This window comes from Lactuca sativa, chromosome 9 (assembly GCF_002870075.4).
Source record: "Lactuca sativa cultivar Salinas chromosome 9, Lsat_Salinas_v11, whole genome shotgun sequence".
In the NCBI taxonomy this organism is placed as follows: domain Eukaryota; kingdom Viridiplantae; phylum Streptophyta; class Magnoliopsida; order Asterales; family Asteraceae; genus Lactuca; species Lactuca sativa.
In genome coordinates, this window is record NC_056631.2 from 167714814 (window position 1) to 167734802 (window position 19989).

Sequence of the window (19989 nt, forward strand, 5' to 3'; positions counted from 1 at the left end):
CTTTGCCTCTCCCCTTTTAGTGAACAAGTTGGCTTTTAGTTTCTTGCTTTTTTCATTATAAATCAACATGCATTGTATGGAGATAAATGAGATATTTAACCATAGTGTTGAATGAAATCATGTGAAAAGATATGTCAAGGTATCATGTGAACTTAAAAGTATGTATCATTTCCCATCATGTTAGAACACTGATTACAAGACTTCGAATATGTCATTGAAGATTGTGTGTATTCATAAATCCTTTACAAGTTAGTAGACGAGTTATTAAAATTGATTAAAATTATATCATTTAAGTTATTGGTAGAAATTCTAGGATTTGAGTTTTTGAGTGACATTAATGTTTGATTCGCAAGGGCTACCAAGTTGCAGTTTTTCCCCTTGGTGTTTTGCTTCATGACCATTATGAAGGAAAACCTTTTTGATAACATAAAAGGATGCAACACCTTTTATTATGATATGAGACATTTATATATCACATAAGCAAGAAAAAAACAGAAAGTTACAATCTTGACCTTAGAAGCAAACACACACACACACACAAAAAAAAATATCATCAGTTGAGGCCATTAATGGTTTAACGATATATATTTGACGTAAATGGTATTTAATGTAATGATTATTAAAGTTTTTAATAAGTCCGATATTATATCTCAGAAAAGTAGAATCTACATTAGCAAGTAATAAATCAACAGAAAGTAAAAGGGCAAAAACAGGAAAAACGGAAATAAAGGGTCAGTTTTAAAAATATGCAGAAGCTTTTCTCTTGTATCAGAGCCAGGTTTCGATCCTGGGACCTGTGGGTTATGGGCCCACCACGCTTCCGCTGCGCCACTCTGATTTGTTGACTTAGTTGTTCAGTTTGTTTTTTTTCCTCGATTAATTTCACTGTTTTAGTTAGGAGCATTGTTAGTATTCTTATCCCATATACTATACCATTAATTAAATTCCTTTCCGATATTAAATTTTTATATACCAAATTAAAGGCTCAAAATTTAGACTTCTCTCATGGATCTTAAAGAAAAGCTACTGTGCCAAATGTGTAGAGTGTAAATGGAAAGAATGTTGTTCCTTAAGTATCCATTGATGAAAACAGTGATCTGATTCCATGTTTCGGGCATGACTTCTCTCATGATTTTCGTAAGCCCCAAATCTAAATGGTTCATCCAGCAACCAAATTTAATTTTTTTAAAAAAAGTAGTGTTTTAAGATTTATTTGGCAATGATTTTTTTTGTGGGTAGCAGTGACATATAGAGGTGCACAAAAGAAACCGGTTTTTCTTAAGTAAAAAAATCCTATATCCGATCCAAAATCGGTTTTTAGGAAGTTCAGGTAAGAAACTTGTATGGATTTATTTTACCTGTTGGATACGGGTCAAGTTTTCAAAAAAAAAAAAAAACCTGTGAATCCATTTGCATGATCGCCTTTTAGAGTTTCGTAGCCTTTTAAGTCTTGCCCAAAATTTGCCAATATTTCCAAATCTTTTATTTTTTTCGTTAATTCGTTGGATTCTTTGCTTTTATTTCCATGCTTTTAATTTCTCTTCAACTTATTGTTATCCATACATATAAAAGGTAACAATAAAGTCTTTGAAGCTTTAGTAGCATAACAAAATTAATTATAAATCTTGCCATTTACAAATTGTCTTCCACCTCTCCTTCCGGTTCCGACAACAATGGCCGACAGCATCAACGCCGCCGTTCAAGTTACCAACGGAACCACATCAAACAACGGCGGTGAGATGATACATCCTCCGCCTATTATTTCATCTTATAACGACAAGATACGCCCCATTCTTGATGCTGTCGACAGTCTCCGTCGACTTAAAGTCACACAAGAAGGCATCGCTCTCCCCACCATCGTGGTCGTCGGAGACCAGTCCTCCGGCAAGTCCAGCGTTCTAGAGTCACTTGCCGGCATAAGTTTGCCTCGTGGACAAAACATCCGCACAAGGGTACCACTTATTATGAGGCTTCAAAACCATTCAGATCCTTTGCCTGAACTCCTACTTGAGTATCAGAAAAAATCCGTTAAGATCATGGAAGAAAACCACATATCAAATGCCATTGATAAGGCTACAGTGGAGATAGCCGGAAACAACAAAGGGATATCAAATGTTCCATTAACTTTGGTTGTCAAGAAGAAAGGTGTTCCGAATCTCACCATGATTGATTTGCCAGGAATTACAAGAGTTGCCATCGGTGATCAACCCGAAAACATTTACGAACAAATAACAGGTACTTCATTTATTAATTAATGCACTTTTTGCAATGGTCTTGTTAAAGCAAATCATGCATGCAGCCAACTTCAATTGATTCGAAACTTGTGTTTTATAATTGGATTCTGAATGTTTCAGATATGATTATGGAGCACATAAAGCCAGAAGAAAGCATTATTTTGAATGTTCTTTCAGCAAGTGTTGATTTCGCGACATGTGAATATATTTGCATGTCACGACGTGTGGACATCAATGGACAACGAACACTAGCTGTAGTAACCAAATCCGATCTTTCCCCAGATGGCTTACTTGAGAAAGTTACATCAAATGATGTGAACATCGGAATTGGCTATATCTGTGTTAGAAACCGGATCAAAGATGAAACCTATGAAGAAGCTCGAATCCAAGAAGAAAAGCTCTTTGAAACTCATCCCTTGTTGTCCAACATTGATAAATCGATGGTTGGTGTTCCTGTATTGGCCTGTAGACTTGTTGAGATTCAATCAATGATCATATCGAAATGTTTTCCGGATATTGTAAAGAAGATCAATGAGAAGCTATTAGCTTCTGTTTTGGAGCTCAACAAATTACCCCGGGTTCTTAGCAGCATTGCGGATGCAATGATTGCTTTTATGCAAATCGTTGGGTCCCTCAAGGACACTTTTCAAACGATTATGATCCATGGTGAGTTTGAGTATTTGGATGATAAAGAAATGATTTGCAGTGCTCGATTGGTTGAAATGTTGGATGAATTTTCAAAAGAACTCCATAAGAGCGTCATATTTCGTGGAAACTTTCTAGTTGAGGAGATACAGGTTTTAAAGGAAGCCAATGGGATGCGGTTGCCTTCTTTTCTTACACATTCTATGTTTATGTGCTTACTTAAGAGAAAACTGAATAGTATATCAGATTTACCAGTTAGTTTTGTAAACAAAGTATGGGGCTATCTTGAAACTGTAGTAGTTAGCGTCTTGATTGATCATTGTGGGAGTTATCCACAAATGCTTCCTTCCATAAAGAAAGCATGTCTTAATGTGATGTTACTTATGAAGGAGAAGTTGATAGAAAGGGTTATTGAAATGATAGAGATGGAGAAAGTCACAGATTACACGTGTGACCCCGATTACATTGCTTCTTGGAACAAGTTAATGGGTAAGAGTCGTGATAGGTTTTTAAAGGCTGTCACCATTTATGAACCTGAATGGGAATTAGATGATTTTGATCCAGCTGAATTTGATATGGAAGGTTATGGGAAGATTAGAGTGGAACATCTATTTTCTGTTCCATCAGATACAAGAAATCAAGCATTCGATTTAACGATGAGAGTCGCAGCTTACTGGAACATTGTGTTGAAAAGAATGGTGGATTGGATAGCTCTTGAGCTTCGTTTTGCGATACATAAAATGGTGAAACAAGGAAATGGAGAAGGAGATAGTAAACGAGGTGATGGTGCGTGGTGGTGGTATGGAGAAGATGCTGGAAGAACCAACATCGGTGGCTGCAAAGAGGGAGAGGCTTCAAAAGAGTATCAGTTTGCTCCAAGAATCAAAAGAAATAGGGAAAATGACTTGTAAGGGTAACAAAGTATTATACTTGTACAAAAAATACCATTGAACTTTTTTTTGTGCACATATCACCAATCAACTATAGCTTTTGTACACATATGACCATTAAACTTCACATTTGTTCAAAAAATACCATTATATTACCGATAATAATAGGTCATTAGCCACATAACATGCCACGTGGCATGCCATGTGGCTGCTGACGTGGATTTTACTGTTTATTATGTACACATTATACCATTAAACTATTTTTTTGTACACATTATACCATTAAACTGTTTTTTGTACACATTATACCATTAAACTGTTTTTTGTACACATTTTACCATTAAACTTTCTTTTGTACACATTTTACCATTAATGTTATATAATTTATTGAAAAAAAATATCATTTCAAAAAATACATATCATTACATAAAAGTAGGTTTCCCATCACCTGATGTGGATTTTATTGATTTTCTAAATTTTAGTAAACTTATCATTATAAGTCATTTTCCTATCGGTAAACAACGACATAATTTCAATGCACTTTTTTAATCATCAACCATAATCAAGAAGAGGGAGGATTATAATAAGGTAACACGTACAAAATGTTTCATGAGTTTATAAGTATACCTCAAACGTAGTTTTCTAAGAAAATGACTTATAAGAATATGTTTATTAGACATTAGCTAAAATAATAAACAATTAAGTATTTCTTCGCCGCTCCAAATAAAGGTCTCAAGTTCAAACCTTGTGGGTTTCAATTGATGTATGACCATCATAAATTCTCAATGTAGTTGTAAAAGAAAGTCTTTAGTATCATTGTAAAAAACAAAACGTTTCCTCCAAACCTTACAAAATCAGGGAGTCACAAGTGATGAAAAACCCATTTTATGTAAAAATATGTATTTTTTGAAATGATATTTTTTGAATAAACTATATAAGATTAATAATAAAATGTGTACAAAAAGTTTAATGGTAAAATGCACACAAAAAAATTTAATGGTATAATGTGTACATAATATACAATAAAATCCACATCAGCAGCCACATGGCATGCCACGTGACATGTTACGTGGCTGGTGACCTACTATTACCGGTAACATAATGATATTTTTTAAACAAAGGTGAAGTTTAATGGTCATATGTGTACAAAAGTTATAATTGATTGGTGATATGTGTACAAAAAAAAATTCAATTGTATTTTTTGTACAAGTCTAATACTTCGTTACTCTTACAAGTCATTTTCCCCAAGAAATAATCAATCAAGCGATGGATGGTATTTCAGCTGATTTGAGTTTTTAGTATGGGAATCAAAACGTTTTCTTTCCATATGGTATTATAGTTAGAGTTCGATTAGGGTATTATGGGAACTTGTTACAAGTCTTAATTAGTTTTAAAGTTTTTTTTTTTTTTTGAACTGCGAAATTTTTATTAAACCGCAGCGGGTAGGGGAAAAGTAGAACGATAGAAAAAAAAATAAAAGTACAAGAATTACATCAAAGGAAAAATGCACCAAGAAGACCAATTTAAGGAGGTACCCCCTCTCCTGTTTTTTATCCACATGAAAGAGTTCGCCTTGATATCTTCAAAAATACGGGTCCGAGATGGAGCAATATTGTTAAAGGAGTAGTCGTTTCTGGCTTTCCACAAAGACCAAAGAGCCGAAAGAATGATCGCGTGAGTCATCTTTAGTTGAGAAGGCGATTTGGCAAAGGAGTGGGAGACAGAGAGGAGATGCTCAACATAATTAATATCAGAGAGATCAAGCTCGCACCAGTCTTGAAACATACTCTAGACATCTCGAATCCAACAACATTCCCGTAGAAGATGTATAACAGATTCATCACCTGCACCACATAGATCGCATGTACCAAAGCTTAAAACAACTCCTCTTTTTATTAGCTCAGTTTTCACAGGTAACCTCACTATTAAAAAAAAGCCATTTAGAGGCATACAAAAGTTTGACCTAATCTTGATGTAAGGTACATCCATGGTTTGTCCATGACTATTTACAATAATATATATATATATATATATATATATATATATATATATATATATATATATATATATAAAATCTTAAAAAAATCCAGTTAAGTCACTAATGGTAATCTATTTGGTTGACAACTAAAGACACATTAACGTACAAAAATGGACACAGTAACATCTAACCACATAAATCATATATACACAATAACATCTACCCTATTTAAGAGTTTTATAGTTCATGTTCCCTGTGTAAATCAAATTTTTAATCAGGCCTCACAAGAAGAAACAAAATATAACTACATGAAAATAAATTCAATTAGTATAACACACACTTATCAAAATTTAAATTAAAGCCTCACAATGAGAAATTTGTTAATTAGGTCTCAGAATGAGAACAAAATGCCAGTACAAACCATTACTAAAAAAACGCAGCAGAGAAAATAAAATGAGAAGATAACTTCGATGGAGAACAAATCAACTTAATCATTAGTAGGTTTGGACTGGAGATCAATGGTGAGAACTGTAATTCTTGAACGGTTAGTATGAACTGAAGATCAATTGAATGTTTGTAGGTATCGGCGAATCCGACTGAAGGTGAAACCCTAACCCGAAGTCCGAACAGTGAGGCCGGTTTGATGAAACTTGTTGAAGGTGAGGGAAGCACGAATATAATCAATCAAACTATGATTTTAGAGTGGGAATTTTCAATGGAGGGATGAGAAATTTCTTTAGCGGTCGATTTAACTTTAATGGAGGGAAACAAAATTTTTTAGGTGGAGGGAAGGAGGAAGTGAGCCCCAAATTCTTCGATGGAGGATTTATATCTAGTCAATATTACTGGCACATTGATTAGGATATTTATTTGTATATTCTATTTTCATAGAAATTATCAAGTCATAAGTTAATGAAACTTATAGTTGTGACATTTAATTATATAATCTATTTTTTATATTATATATAACAAGATATATGTCATAAATTTTGGAAACTTTTAATCGCATATAAATTATTTTTTATGTATATTAAATTGCAAAAATATATAAAATGCCATTAAAACTATTTATCTCTTTAATGGCATATGCAAAGTGCCATTAAAAATGTAAATTAGTGGGACAAAACTTAAGTGTCATTAAAAATGTGTGCCATTAAATGACTCTTTTTTTTTTAAGTGCCTATTCAATACAACTCGACATGCAAAAAAAATGATTTAGTTAGGTACCACATTATTCCAAAAGTGCTTATACTCAAGTGGGGGATAGACTTTTGATTCCCAAGCTCCATGTAAAGAGTTCACAAAGAAAACTCAATACTACAACCAAGCCAACTCCATTTATCATCTGAGGTACCGAGAGAAACCAAGGAAAGATCGTTCAAACAACTATCAAGTTCCAACAGTTCTGTGATGGAGCTAGGAGGACTCCGCCAATTCCATGAGACAACCAACGAGCCGTCCACTTTCTAACATGTATCTACAATGGAGCAGATTTTAGAAGATTCAAGAGCAAACAGAGAAGGGTATTTAGATCTAAGATCAAAATTCCCAACCCAATTATTGAACCAGAATGAAAAAGAGTTCTCAATCCCAATTACTCTTTTGAACATGTCCTGAAGCGCAATATTTTGAGAACTGAAATCAGAGATAGTGCCAACAATATTTTTCCAAACCCCAGAAGCGCCTAGCTGAACAGGGAACATTTTCCAAACCCCAGAAGCGCCTAGTTGAACAGGAAACATTTTCCAAACCCCATAGGACAGACGGTTCCACTTTAAGCCTCAAAAGCCATTTGGCCAATAGAGCCAAGTTTGAGGCTCTCAAATTTATCACACCCAAGCCACCAAATCTTTTAGGCGTTAGAACTTTATCCCAGCTAACCCAACAAATTTTGTTTGTAGAGTCGCACCCACTCTAAAGAAATTTTCTACGGATTCTATCGAGGTCATCTATAATCTTCAAATGAGCTTTAAAGAGTGAGAAGTAAAAAAGGGACAGACTCCCCAAGACCAAATTAAGCAGACTAATTCACCCGTCAAAAGATAGTGATTTTGCCTTCCAATTTGACAATTAGTCATGGAATTTGTTGAGAACGGGCTGCCAATTCCTAATCAATGGCATACGTCACCCGGTTGCTTATTGATCCCTCGGGTAGAGGGGGGGGGGGGGGGGGGGGGGGTTAAGGCAAATGTCGCTCTATCGATACAACGTATTGAGCAACCGCCTTCAGTTGTTTCTATCCCTATCATGTTTCTTGGATTATTTACAAGTGGTATTCAAGCTCTTATTTTTACAACTTTAGCTGTGGCACGTTGCATAAGTTTTGATTTTATTTTTTAATAAAAAAAATTATTTATCATATAATAAAGGTAAAATAATAATTTTTGAAAAAATAAAAGATGTAAGTAATGAATGATATACAAGTTAGGAGATTTTAAAGTAGAATGATGAAATATGAAGATTTGTAAAACAAAAAAATATATACATTTTTAATATAAAAGATGTAAAATAAAAATAACAGGGTTAATATATAAAACAAAACATTGAATAGGAACTAATGATAATCCCAATTTTATTTTATCTTGATAAGCCAAACTACTTATGATCATTTCCTATCGCTAAATCAAAAATTATTTGATAAAAAAAATTTTAAACCGACAAATCTAATATATTCTTAAGCTAACATTTAACTCCACTTATATTACAACGGGACTTAAACGTAAAACACCATCAGATACCGGTAGACTAGAAGTCTTTAATAGCTATATAATAACTAATGAAGATACACAATGTTTTATTATACAAAAAGGAAAATACATAGTCAGTTTTGTAGTATCCCTTTAATGTTTTATTTTATAATGACTTTGCTAGAGTTACCATCATAAAATTTTGATAACCTAATTAAAAGCTGGTTCGGTTAATCAATTCCAAGATATCTATACACCTTGGACATGACTCCACAAAATCACTTTGAAAATCCAATTTTATGCAAGATATTCTTCTTTCCATCCATAGTTCCATTAAGAAAAAGTATAACAAAATTTCCATTACTATTATCAAGATATGTATAAGACAAGGACATAAACCGGCTTAAAAAACATAATCTAGCTAACACGGATGCATTTAAAATTAAAAGAAAATAATAAACTACACTATCTGAACGGTTCACGTCAACCCGTTTTACGGCATACCAGAGTTTGAACCTTATACCTTCATGTGGTGGAATTCCGCACCTCACCACTAGGTTCCCTATCGCGGGGGCGTTGATGCATTTAAGTGTGAAAATATTGAGTGTTCAAGTCACGAAACACATAAAAATCTCGAGACAAAACATTATAACAAATTAACGCTTCTAAAATTAACGAAAAACGGGAACTTCGAATTTACATGTTTGTACAGCTTGTTTCCTACACCAGGTCCTTCAACTACTTAGCGACGGAAAATCCTTTGCTATTCTAAAAAAATCCATCGCTATTCTGTTGCTAACTAGCAAAAACAACTCCAGATCTGGCGTTGAAGAGTAGCGACGGTTTTGTCCATCGCTACTTGTTTTTCTAGTAGCCTTCACTCCTCGGAACTACTATCACCATCTCCCATTGGTTGTTCTTCATTTTGTCCCGAAGTTAAGTACTCGAGAGCGGAGACCACCTGACTCATGACGGGTCGTTTTGAGGCATCTTCTTGAAGACACATTGCTGTTACGGCTAATGCTTGATAGAGCCCTTTCATCGGATATCTCCCTTCAAGCGAAGTATCCGCCATCAAATGGAACTTTCTTCGGTCTTTAAACAATGGTGCTGCCTGGAAATATTTAATACAAATGTAAGGAAAGGGTATATTTTGGTGTCCCACATTGTCTATACACAGTCTCACGCTATGCATATATGTTTCAATCTCATCGTACTCTTTACATGGGAGTCTTTTTAGAGTAAATATAGGACTCTACATATCTAACATGATATCAGAGAGCCATCGTTTAGAATTTTTAGGGGCTCAACACATGTCTAGTGATTTTTATCTTTTGTTAGAACGACTTACACTCACAACTATACTTTTAAATTTACACCTTTTGTCCGCTAGGTCATTTGCTTTTATATATATGTTAGAGTCGAATTTCTCTCTTTCGATGTTTAATTTCCGTTTAGTTTAAACCTACCCAAGCAATCAAATTTTGCTCTTCGCTTGGTCCTGAACACTCGATGACTCGCCTTCCCGTGATTATCTCCAAAAACACCACTCCAAAGCTATAGACATCGGATTTTCGAGTCAATCGACCAGTCAATGCATATTCCGGTGCACAATACCCGTAAGTTCCCATCACCTTGGTTGTTATATGAGTTTGCTCGCCCGTTGGAGCTAATTTGGCTAATCCAAAATCAGAAAGCCTTGGATTCCACTCTTCATCTAGTAGAATATTTGAAGCTTTTAAATCACGATAGATCACCGGAGGATCGGCCTTTTTATGCAAGTATTCCAGGCCTCGTGCTGCTCCCGTTGCAATCTTGATTCTTATGTCCCATTCTAGCGGCTTTAGCTCTCCGACTCTCCAATCTTAACCAAAAAACAAGAAAGTTATAAAATATAGATTCAAATCTTTTCATTTTGTGGGTCACATTTCTAATGGGACCCATATAATGAAAAATAGAAACTGTTATGAATAATGACATACTGAAGAGGTGATCTTCCAGAGAGCCGTTAGACATATACTTGTAAACTAAGATCCGTTGTTCACCATCGGAGCAATATCCGAGCAAATTGACAAGATTCGTGTGATGAAGAAGGCTCAACAACAAAACCTCCACCAAAAACTCCCGGTTGCCTTGGTATCCATTTCTATCGAGTTTCTTTACAGCAATGTCCTATTAAATGCGAAAGAAAAAAAAAAACAAAAATTATGATAGGATTGTGATAGTTGATGATACGATGAATTAATGAATTTGGAACTTACGGTGTTTTTGTTGGCAATGTGTCCTTTGTAGACCCTCCCGAAACCGCCTTCCCCAATCAAAAAGTTGTAACTGAAGTTCTTGGTGGCAGCGGACAACTCCTCGTATGTGAAATATTGCGAAGAAATTTCCCTTTTTCCGTACTTGGCTATCTCATCCCTTATATAACTTCTTCTAAAGCTATCTGTATAATATACATTCGATTAATCTCATTTAAAAACAACATGAATGAAACAGAAGAACACAAAGTTTAATACGAAAAGAAAAAAGAAAAGGAGGGGTTACCATTTCCACGAGAAAACCCGGGGAACGAGTCTTGCCTTGATTCTTTAAAATCACGAATGCCTTTCTTCCTGTTGGTTCGTTTCTGGTTGAAACAACACCAAAAACAACCCATCATTTTGTCAACGAATCAGGACGACGGCCTACCGCGCCCCGTTCGAGTCATTCACATGTTTCATGATTTCTTTGATCCATTGAGAACTCACGATGGCGTTGAGACTTGACAACACCAACGTGTGTTCAGATAAATTAAATTTTAATTTATCTGAATAACCAAGCGGAATTTCTTTTAGCTCCTGGCCTGGAAAGAACCAATGTTGTTCGGTCAGGCGTTTCACGGAGCTAAGAGAAATTCCGATTTTGTTTCTTGTTTCGTGTAAGTCAGATTTGAAATTGTTAAGACAAATTAATATTTTGACATGGTCAAATATATTACCTCCTCATATTTAGCTGGCCATCCAATTCTTTTTTATATATAAACGTCTGACTTATAATTTTAGCAGTTCTAAATCACTAAACAACTTGTATAATCTTTATATGTCATTAGACGGTGTTGACACTATAAAGCCAGCTCCAATATTTAATATAAAAAAACATAAAATACCATGTACTTTTCAACTCCCGTAGTCTAAAAAATATTTCTGAAAATGATGTATTAATTAACTATTAAGTATTAACAAGTAATATAATAACACAATAACAATTACAATCCTACCTAATAAATGATGATTTGTTTGCTAGATGTCATCATCTAATTCAATATGCCATATGATATTAAAAAAAAAAAATCAATTTCATTTAAATCCACTTGACAAATTGTGGTTTTTTAGCTTTTTATTAAATAATAAAAAAAATCTAATCTAAAAATATAATAAAGAAAATAAGAAAACATAAATGTCTCCATATATTCTCAGGCAGTTTGTCAATTAATGTATCAAATTCAATTTAAATTTAAATCAACATTTCTAATTGAAAAACATAATTTTCGGCCAATCTCTTTTGAATTTACGATAATTTGCAGAAATCTTGTAAAAATTGGTTCGTTCACAGCTAATATTAATATTCTTTCCAAATTTAGTTTTATAAATTATTAAACATGTAATGTTTAACAAAATATATTAAATTTTTTTTTAAAAAACTTATATATTACACGAGTCTCACACCTAGAGCTGGTAAAAATCGACCCAACCCACCAACCCAACTGAAAATTAACAGGTTTGGTTGAGATTTTCAACCCATTTAGGTTAAATGGGTCAACCCGTCAAACTCATTTAATTAAATAGGTTGGGTTGGGTAAAAGTTATCAACCCGTTCTTAACCCACCAACCTATTTAACTTATATATATATATATATATATATATATATATATATATATATATATATATATATATATATATATATATATATATATATTTAATTTAATAATTATTTAAATATTACCATGTATTAATCTAAGTATTAGTTTATAAATTAAAACGTTGTATTGTTATTTATTTATTTTTTAAAATGCAATCCTAATTCTTATATTTTTTTCTTTCCGCCGACAACACTAGTTACTCTTCAAAAATCACTTCGAATTACATATCTTTAATGTTATTTGAAAATTTTCTTTGTATTTATGAATTAGGATTATGATTTTATTATACTTTGAAATTTTATTTATGTTTGTAACTAATTTAAGTGGTGTAATCTTTAGTTATTTTATTTACTTTTTTATTTTAAATGGGTTCACCCATTTATATAATAGGTTGGGTTGGAAATTACATAAACGAGTCAACCTGATGACAACCTATTTATCTGAAAGGTTGGGTTGGGTTGGAGATATCCATTCATTTAAATAAAAAGGTTTGGTTGGGTTGAAATATTCAATCCAATTCATAAATGGGTTGAACACAAACCTAACCCAGGTCGACCTATTGCCAACTCTACTCACACCTAGTACAATAAATATGGGAACAAAAACCTAATATGATCTGTTGTGTTCAAAATAGTAATATTTTCTATATCCAGTCTCATTATTTATTCATTAGATTATTGATGTTAAGTATTATATTTGCAAAGTATTTTGTGTCGTCTCTATAATTTGGTTTATACCGAACAAGAAGTGATATTTTGTTGAGGGGTTATTTGTATTGTTTCTATTGTTCTTCTAAATTACGCCTTATTTTTCTTCTTCTTATGCTGGTTTTGCTCGCGGATCTTACGATCCATGGGTAAGGAGCTGTGATTGGTTCATTAGTTCACATAACTCTCTCTCTCTCTCTCACACACACACGCACACACTTTAGAAGCTCGACCGTTCTTTCTCTTCCACTGAACCTATATAGATTAGAGGTTCATCCTTATTTTCTAGTGTGATTTGATAACAGTAGTAGCTTAGGTTGAGTGTTCATATTGAGAGTGGAGTAGGTGCTTTGTAGCGAGGTTCTTGTGTAAGTACTTAAAAACCTTCTGGTTCTTTGTCATCAAATGATATAAGAATCGTTGATGTTGGGATGTTTGGTTTCTATATTTTTTAACATGGTATCAGAGTCATGGTCGCTCGAGATGTTGTTTGTGATTGATCTGCGATCATCGTTTGCCATTTGACGTCAAGGTTAATATATCTAATCTTCTTCTTTCCGCATCTGTTATTCTTGTTATCTTTTCCTATTAAATCTAGAGTTATTTGCTCAGATTTACGGTTTTTGTAGATTCCTTGTAGTTTAATGTTGTAACATCCCAAAAACCATGACAAAATTTTCCAATTTTATTATAAACGATTTCATAAAACCATAAGATAATCAATCATTGTTTTCAAATAAAATTCATAGAGTCAGAGTATCAAATAATCTCTTAAGTATAAAACAGCAGGAGGATGTGTACGATCACGCTTTCGTCTTTCCACAATCACCATTGGTACCTGAAAAACAATTACAAACAATTGGGTAAGCACAAAGCTTAGTGAGTTCCTCTAAAATACCCCACATAACAATATATAAACAATACATGCATACCAGGCTTACAATATAAAAGTGGATTGCCTCTAAGCCCACAGTATCCCGACTGGATTGCCCCTGGCCAACAGTCTCCCGACTGGATTTCCCCTGAGCCCACAACATAAGACTAGAATGCCCTCCTGACCCTCAGCTTATGATTGGATTGCTCCCGAGCCCACAACATAAGACTGGAATGCCCTCCCGACCCTCAACTTATGACTGGATTGCTCCCATGTTTGTTGGCGTACAACACAAGCAGTACCGCCTCGACCCAACCACACTATATCGACATATGAAAACAGATAAACAATAACTAGCAATACAGGTAATCGTACAGATCTACTAATTTAACAGACCACTATATCATAGCAATATCCTATACACAAGGATACATAACATAATCTAGTGGGCTGGCATTGGTGCCTTCGACCCACGAGTATAGTGAGAAACTCACCTCACAACCCAACATATATCACAATAACTCTCACGACTCCAAGAACTAGCACTATGAGTCACTTATGCCATAAACAGAGACTCAGTCTCAATTTATAATCCCAAACTCTTAAGTTGACCAAAAGTCAACCCTAGTCAAAGTCAACGGCCAACTATCATTTGACCTACGCCCCACGTACATGATGCTTCATACCCAACGTAGAGCTAGAGGCAGCATAACGGTCAAATTTGCTGCTACGCTCAATTTAGTTAAAACTACTCCCTACATAGCACGTTAGTGACTAACTTTTCCATCAAGTGCTTAATATAGAAAGTAAACCCTCCAAACTTCCAGATCTATAATAGATAGACATCTTAATGGATAAAGTCTACATTTTCATGGTTTAAAAGAGCATAACACCAAGCTCTAAGTACCATAACACCCTTTCAAGCTCAAGAGCTCATGCATGGGTGGATACGAGTGACCAAGTTCCCATTTTTATGACTCTACAAGATCAGAAACATCAATAAATGACACTTATAAGGTTTAGAGTAGCTCATACCCATAAATACCAAGGTTAAGGGACAAAAAGAATAAAACTCATGTGTAACGCCCGCAGATCCGGGCTAGTCAATTTAGAGGCAATAGGGGTCGAAAACGACTTTTCGACAAAATATTATTTAGAATAAATAATCTTAACCAATTTTTAGAAAATTTCACAAAGTTTCCGTACATACAAAGAACGCCGAAATCCGAGTTATAACGAAGAAGTTATGGCCCGTCGAAGTTTCGCGACGGAACCGGCACGGCACCGGGAAGCGTAAATAGTGAATTTATGATGGAGGACTTTTTAGCCTTAGTGATCTAAATGAAAGTTGTAGAATATGTTAAACCGAGAAAATCCATAAAAAGAACGCTCAAATCTGACTTCGTATGAAGAAGTTATGATTTTTCTAAGATTCGGCTTAGCAGTGCACGGCCCGAAACTCGAATTTTAGTTCGAGCGGTTTTTGACTTACGCGACCTAAATGAGAGTTGAAGATATCATTAATAGGAACTCAACGGTAAAAAGATAGACGAAAACGGAGTCCGTATGAAGAAGTTACGAATTCTTCGCGATCATTTAACACTCTAAACGCCTCCTACTGTTAAATTTGAGATCGGTCGAGAATTAGCCGACGGAGTCTAAATGAAAGTTGTAGATCTTGATTTTACCTACGCATTGAAAAAAAAGAACGTCGAGAACGGAGCTCGTATGTGAGATTTATGATTTTTCTAAGTTTGAAGGCTGTTACGCAATAGGGGGTGACGTGACACCACCAGAATTGGACACGTGGCACCACCAGAAGGCTGCCACATGCCCCAACTCGGCGAGTAGGTCCTACTACTTGGCGATTACATCAGGAATTCAGCCTATAAATAGAGGTGTCGGGCATTCACTTCTCTTCACACCTCTCCAACATTCTTTCTCTCTCTAGTTTCTCTCTCTAGCCTCCCAAACCCCCCCCCCCCCCCTAAAGTCTAGGTAAACCCGCTAGCACCCAAAGTAAGCCCCGAGGCTCCCGGAGTCCCAAGAAAAGAGCATTTCGGCTCGGGAACGCTGTTCCAGCGAAGCCCGGTTTTCGAGAAAACCCGTTGTAAGTGAGCTATGCCTACCCTATCTTTAGTATAGCTTATGTTTTAATATAGTAATGTTATTAGGACTTTATAATAAGTATTTGGGCTATTATTATGAGTTATATTGAGCGTTATTTAACGCTTATATAATAATAATAATTGCTATACTATTAATTAGTCGCGGTTAACGTCAGACTAAACCCTAGTCATATTGATACTAGGTTTTGTCGAGGAAATTATTTTAAGAGTAACGAAGTGCTGTCCAAGTGCCGACTCACCACCTAATTAGGTGAGTGCATAGTTACTTTCATCTTACGCATAGATATGAAGTATTTTAAATAAATTACGTGCTATGTGTGCATACTATCTGTATACTTGCTATCTATGCTGGATGAACGATTTTATACAAGTTTTACATGATTTAAACTGAATATGTATTTTATATCTACAAAATGTGTTGGGTAGAAGATGGGTAGATGTAATAGTTTCTGTGTGACCAAATAATATAACGAGAGGCCTTGATATAGATGTTTTGATGATCCAGTCATCTAGCGGAGTATAGATGACGACCACAGACTTTTCTAGACAGTCTAGTGGAACGCTAGCAGGCTCTCAACCTGTAAGTGTTTATTTGAACTGTGTGTTTATTTGATCTGTGTGAAGTACTCCATCCCCCACATGGTTGCCTTATTTGACATGAATTGCTAAGGAACCCCCGAAGCATGTGTTGTCACCCCGATGAAAGTCCTTAGACTAGGTCCCTTGTGTTAGATGTCTTAGGGACGTAAAGTGATGATAACGGCAAAGGGTAATCGGGTTTGTTTGGTTTGATAAAATTAATGAACTTATTTATTGTGGGATGAAAACCCTTTGTACTCACCAGGTTTCCTAACCTGACCCACTCAATTTATTTATATCACAGGTGTTGATATGAAGTCACATTACATTGAGAGATTAAAGAGATGTAGATCACTAGTGATAATGAATGTAAGTTCTGTTTATGCTTATGTATCTGTATTAACGATGACATCCCAAACGTTTTAAAAATACATTTCTTCAAAAATGCTTTGATAACGTATTTATCATGTTTTACTGGGAACAAATTCCGCAACATTTTTATTAAAAGAAGTACTCTGATTTTTATAAAGCATAAACAAAATCGGTCTTTTCTGGCCGTGAAAATGGGGATGTCACACCATGAGCTAATTAGGTCTTACAAAATGAGCATCAATATGCAAGCTTTATATCTTATGGAGATAGGTGATGAAGTGCAAAGTCTGGATTTATAAAGCTTGGAGTTCCCACTTGCTTCTCCAATGGACTCATTCTTCAAGAATGCACAAAAAATCACACTAATGCTTCCAAAACACACAACTGATGGCTAGGGTTTCAAAAGAACGCTATGAGGCGGTGGAGGTTGGTAATGGGAAGGGTTCCAAGAAGTTAGTGTCATACCCCCAGCCGATGGCAGAAATGCCAAGGTACACACCGTAAATCAGTGATCACAGTTATTGAATATACATTGAACGGTACAAATAAAATCATCTGTTATTACCAAAATAGAAATTACATTGACAATAGCTATTGCTAAATATACTTAATGCAAAGTTTCTTATCCATAACTCCCAAATATACTTAATGCACAGAATCAGGAGAACGTAATTTAGTCAAATTTCTTATCCATAACTCTCAAATATACTTAATGCAAAATTTTATTTTTAATGTCACAAAGAAATTTAATTTTTGGTGATTTTCGATTTGATCTTCAAAGATGGATGGTTTGAGCAATTTGAGATGTTCTAAAAGTAATTATGATTAAAATATCTTTAATAAACATTATTAACATAAATTTTATACACAATTGGTCGTTAACACATAGCGGTTTGCGGTAGCTTGACCTTCGAACTCTGACCAATTTTTACCAATTGTTACATTATCCCCCCGTTGAAAGGAATTTTGTCCCGAAATTCAACATGTAGATAAAATATTATAGAAAATTGGTGGCGTTTTCATTTCTCTTGATCCCCACATGATTGTTTTATGGTAAAATGACTTATTAAGGTAACTAACTATTTCAATTGTACATATATAGGTAATGTTCTTTTTTTTGTACACATTAAGGTAACTAACTTGTTTTGTTTGTTCACATTTAGGTAATATGACCGGCTATCACCTGTTTTTGCTTATGTGGCATCCATCTGGCATATGACTTGAATACGTTGCACCTACGTGGCATGGTGCATATATGGGAAAATGACTTATTAAGGTAACTAACTATTTCAGTTGTCCATATATAGGTAATGTTCTTTTTTTTTGTACACATTAAGGTAACTAACTTGTTCTGTTTGTTCACATTTAGGTAATATGACCGGCTATCAACTGTTTTTGCTTATGTGGCATCCACCTGGCATATGACTTGAATACGTTGCACCTACGTGGCATCCACCTGGCATATGACTTGTTTTGTTTCTTCTTCCTCATCTTATTCTTCAAAACGACAAGATGAATTTCAAGTTGATCATCCATGTGATTGTGGCTTACCATCGCGTGTGAAGATTTCAAGAACTCCTGACAACCCAGGAAGAAAATTTAGAGTTTGTCAAAACTCGATGGTAAATCAATATTGTTGAATATGTTGCAGGAGTTCTTGAAATCTTCACACGAGATGGTAAACCGCAATCACATGAATGACCAGCTTGAAATTCATCTTATCATTTTGAAGAATAAGATGAGGAAGAAGAAGCCATCGTCGATCTATCTAGGGTTTAGAATTAGGGGTGGAATCGTATGACACAGTTATAGTGTAATCGAATGAAGACAATATATGCACCATGCCACGTAGGTACAACGTATTCAAGTCATATGCCAGGTGGATGCCACATAAGCAAAAACAATTGATAGCCGGTTATATTACCTAAATGTGAACAAACAGAACAAGTTAGTTACCTTAATGTGTAAAAAAAAAGAACATTACCTACATATGGACAACTGAAATAGTTAGTTACCTTATAAGTCATTTTTCCATATATGCACCATGCCACGTAGGTCCAACGTATTCAAGTCATATGTCAGGTGGATGTCACATAAGCAAAAACAGCTGATAGCCGGTCATATTACCTAAATGTGAACAAACAAAACAAGTTAGTTACCTTAATGTGTACAAAAAAAAAGAACATTACCTATATATGGACAATTGAAATAGTTAGTTACCTTAATAAGTCATTTTCCCTTGTTTTATAGTCGTTTCACTACTAGAAAACAGACCTTTAATGACACGCAATTTATGATACACACTGATTTACTATACGCAAAAGTACGTGACCTAAAAATAATGTCATCTCTCTAGAAATTTTAAGGATTTCGGACGCGCATTTTTGCGTGCCCTAAAATTATTGTCAGGAAAAAACCACGGAGGGCGCTTATTATAAAATGGGCGTCATCTAACATGTCGTTTTATAATTTTTAATGAGACGCGCGTTCTTTAGCACCAAGCGGGAAAAGAAAAACCCAAAAATTAGAAAAGCCCGCTTTTCACTTCCCTTTTTGCCCTAAGCGTTCAGCATGTAACCAAAGCTTCCTCCGACGAACTCCTCAACTCTCTTTTCATCAACGTCTTCTTTTAATAAGCAGCTCATTGCTCGCTCCTGCTCCTCTTCCGCAACTACGTCATTCTATGGGGCTTCTGGTAATGGTTACGGCTCCAGATCCATTACTCCTGGTGTGGCTAGGTCGGACTTGATGTGTTCCAAAGGAGGTTATGGAGGCCGGTCACCGGTTGATAGTATGCCAAGATTGGGAGGAGATGATAGTAATTCTGTAAGAATTCGGTTTCGACCATTGAGGTAATTTGATTTATTGATGGATCTAAAATTGAATTTAGATCTATAGCTAATCTCGATTTTAGGTGAGTTGGGGTTTTGAGAAAACGTTAGTGACACTTCAAGTTCTTTTGATGATGCGTTTTCAGATCTTTCGATTCATGAAC

The 19989-nt window shown here is 35.0% G+C and overlaps 2 protein-coding genes, 1 long non-coding RNA gene and 1 other non-coding gene across 4 annotated transcripts; 1 reads left to right on the forward strand and 3 right to left on the reverse strand.

Annotated features, from left to right (window-relative positions):
• Positions 1-766: 766 nt before the first annotated feature.
• On the reverse strand, positions 767-838 carry TRNAM-CAU (transfer RNA methionine (anticodon CAU)). The gene has a single exon. It is a non-coding gene; the product is annotated as a tRNA-Met (tRNA).
• A 390-nt stretch (positions 839-1228) lies between these two features.
• Positions 1229-4080, forward strand: LOC111912688 (dynamin-related protein 4C). The gene is made up of 2 exons (XM_023908421.3): positions 1229-2235; positions 2355-4080. Exons 1-2 carry the CDS (start codon positions 1674-1676, stop codon positions 3788-3790), a joined length of 1998 nt encoding a protein of 665 aa, XP_023764189.1. The 5' UTR covers positions 1229-1673; the 3' UTR covers positions 3791-4080.
• Positions 4081-4931: 851 nt separating this feature from the next.
• Positions 4932-6565, reverse strand: LOC122196014 (uncharacterized). Its single transcript, XR_006187223.2, has 2 exons — positions 6169-6565; positions 4932-5613 (listed from the first exon to the last, which is right to left on the reverse strand). It is a non-coding gene; the product is annotated as an uncharacterized LOC122196014 (long non-coding RNA).
• A 2550-nt stretch (positions 6566-9115) lies between these two features.
• LOC111912687 (probable serine/threonine-protein kinase PBL23) lies at positions 9116-11332 on the reverse strand. The gene is made up of 5 exons (XM_052767331.1): positions 10979-11332; positions 10696-10877; positions 10417-10606; positions 9904-10298; positions 9116-9548 (listed from the first exon to the last, which is right to left on the reverse strand). The coding sequence occupies exons 1-5, from the start codon at positions 11091-11093 to the stop codon at positions 9312-9314; spliced, it is 1119 nt and encodes a 372-aa protein (XP_052623291.1). The 5' UTR covers positions 11094-11332; the 3' UTR covers positions 9116-9311.
• Positions 11333-19989: the final 8657 nt, after the last annotated feature.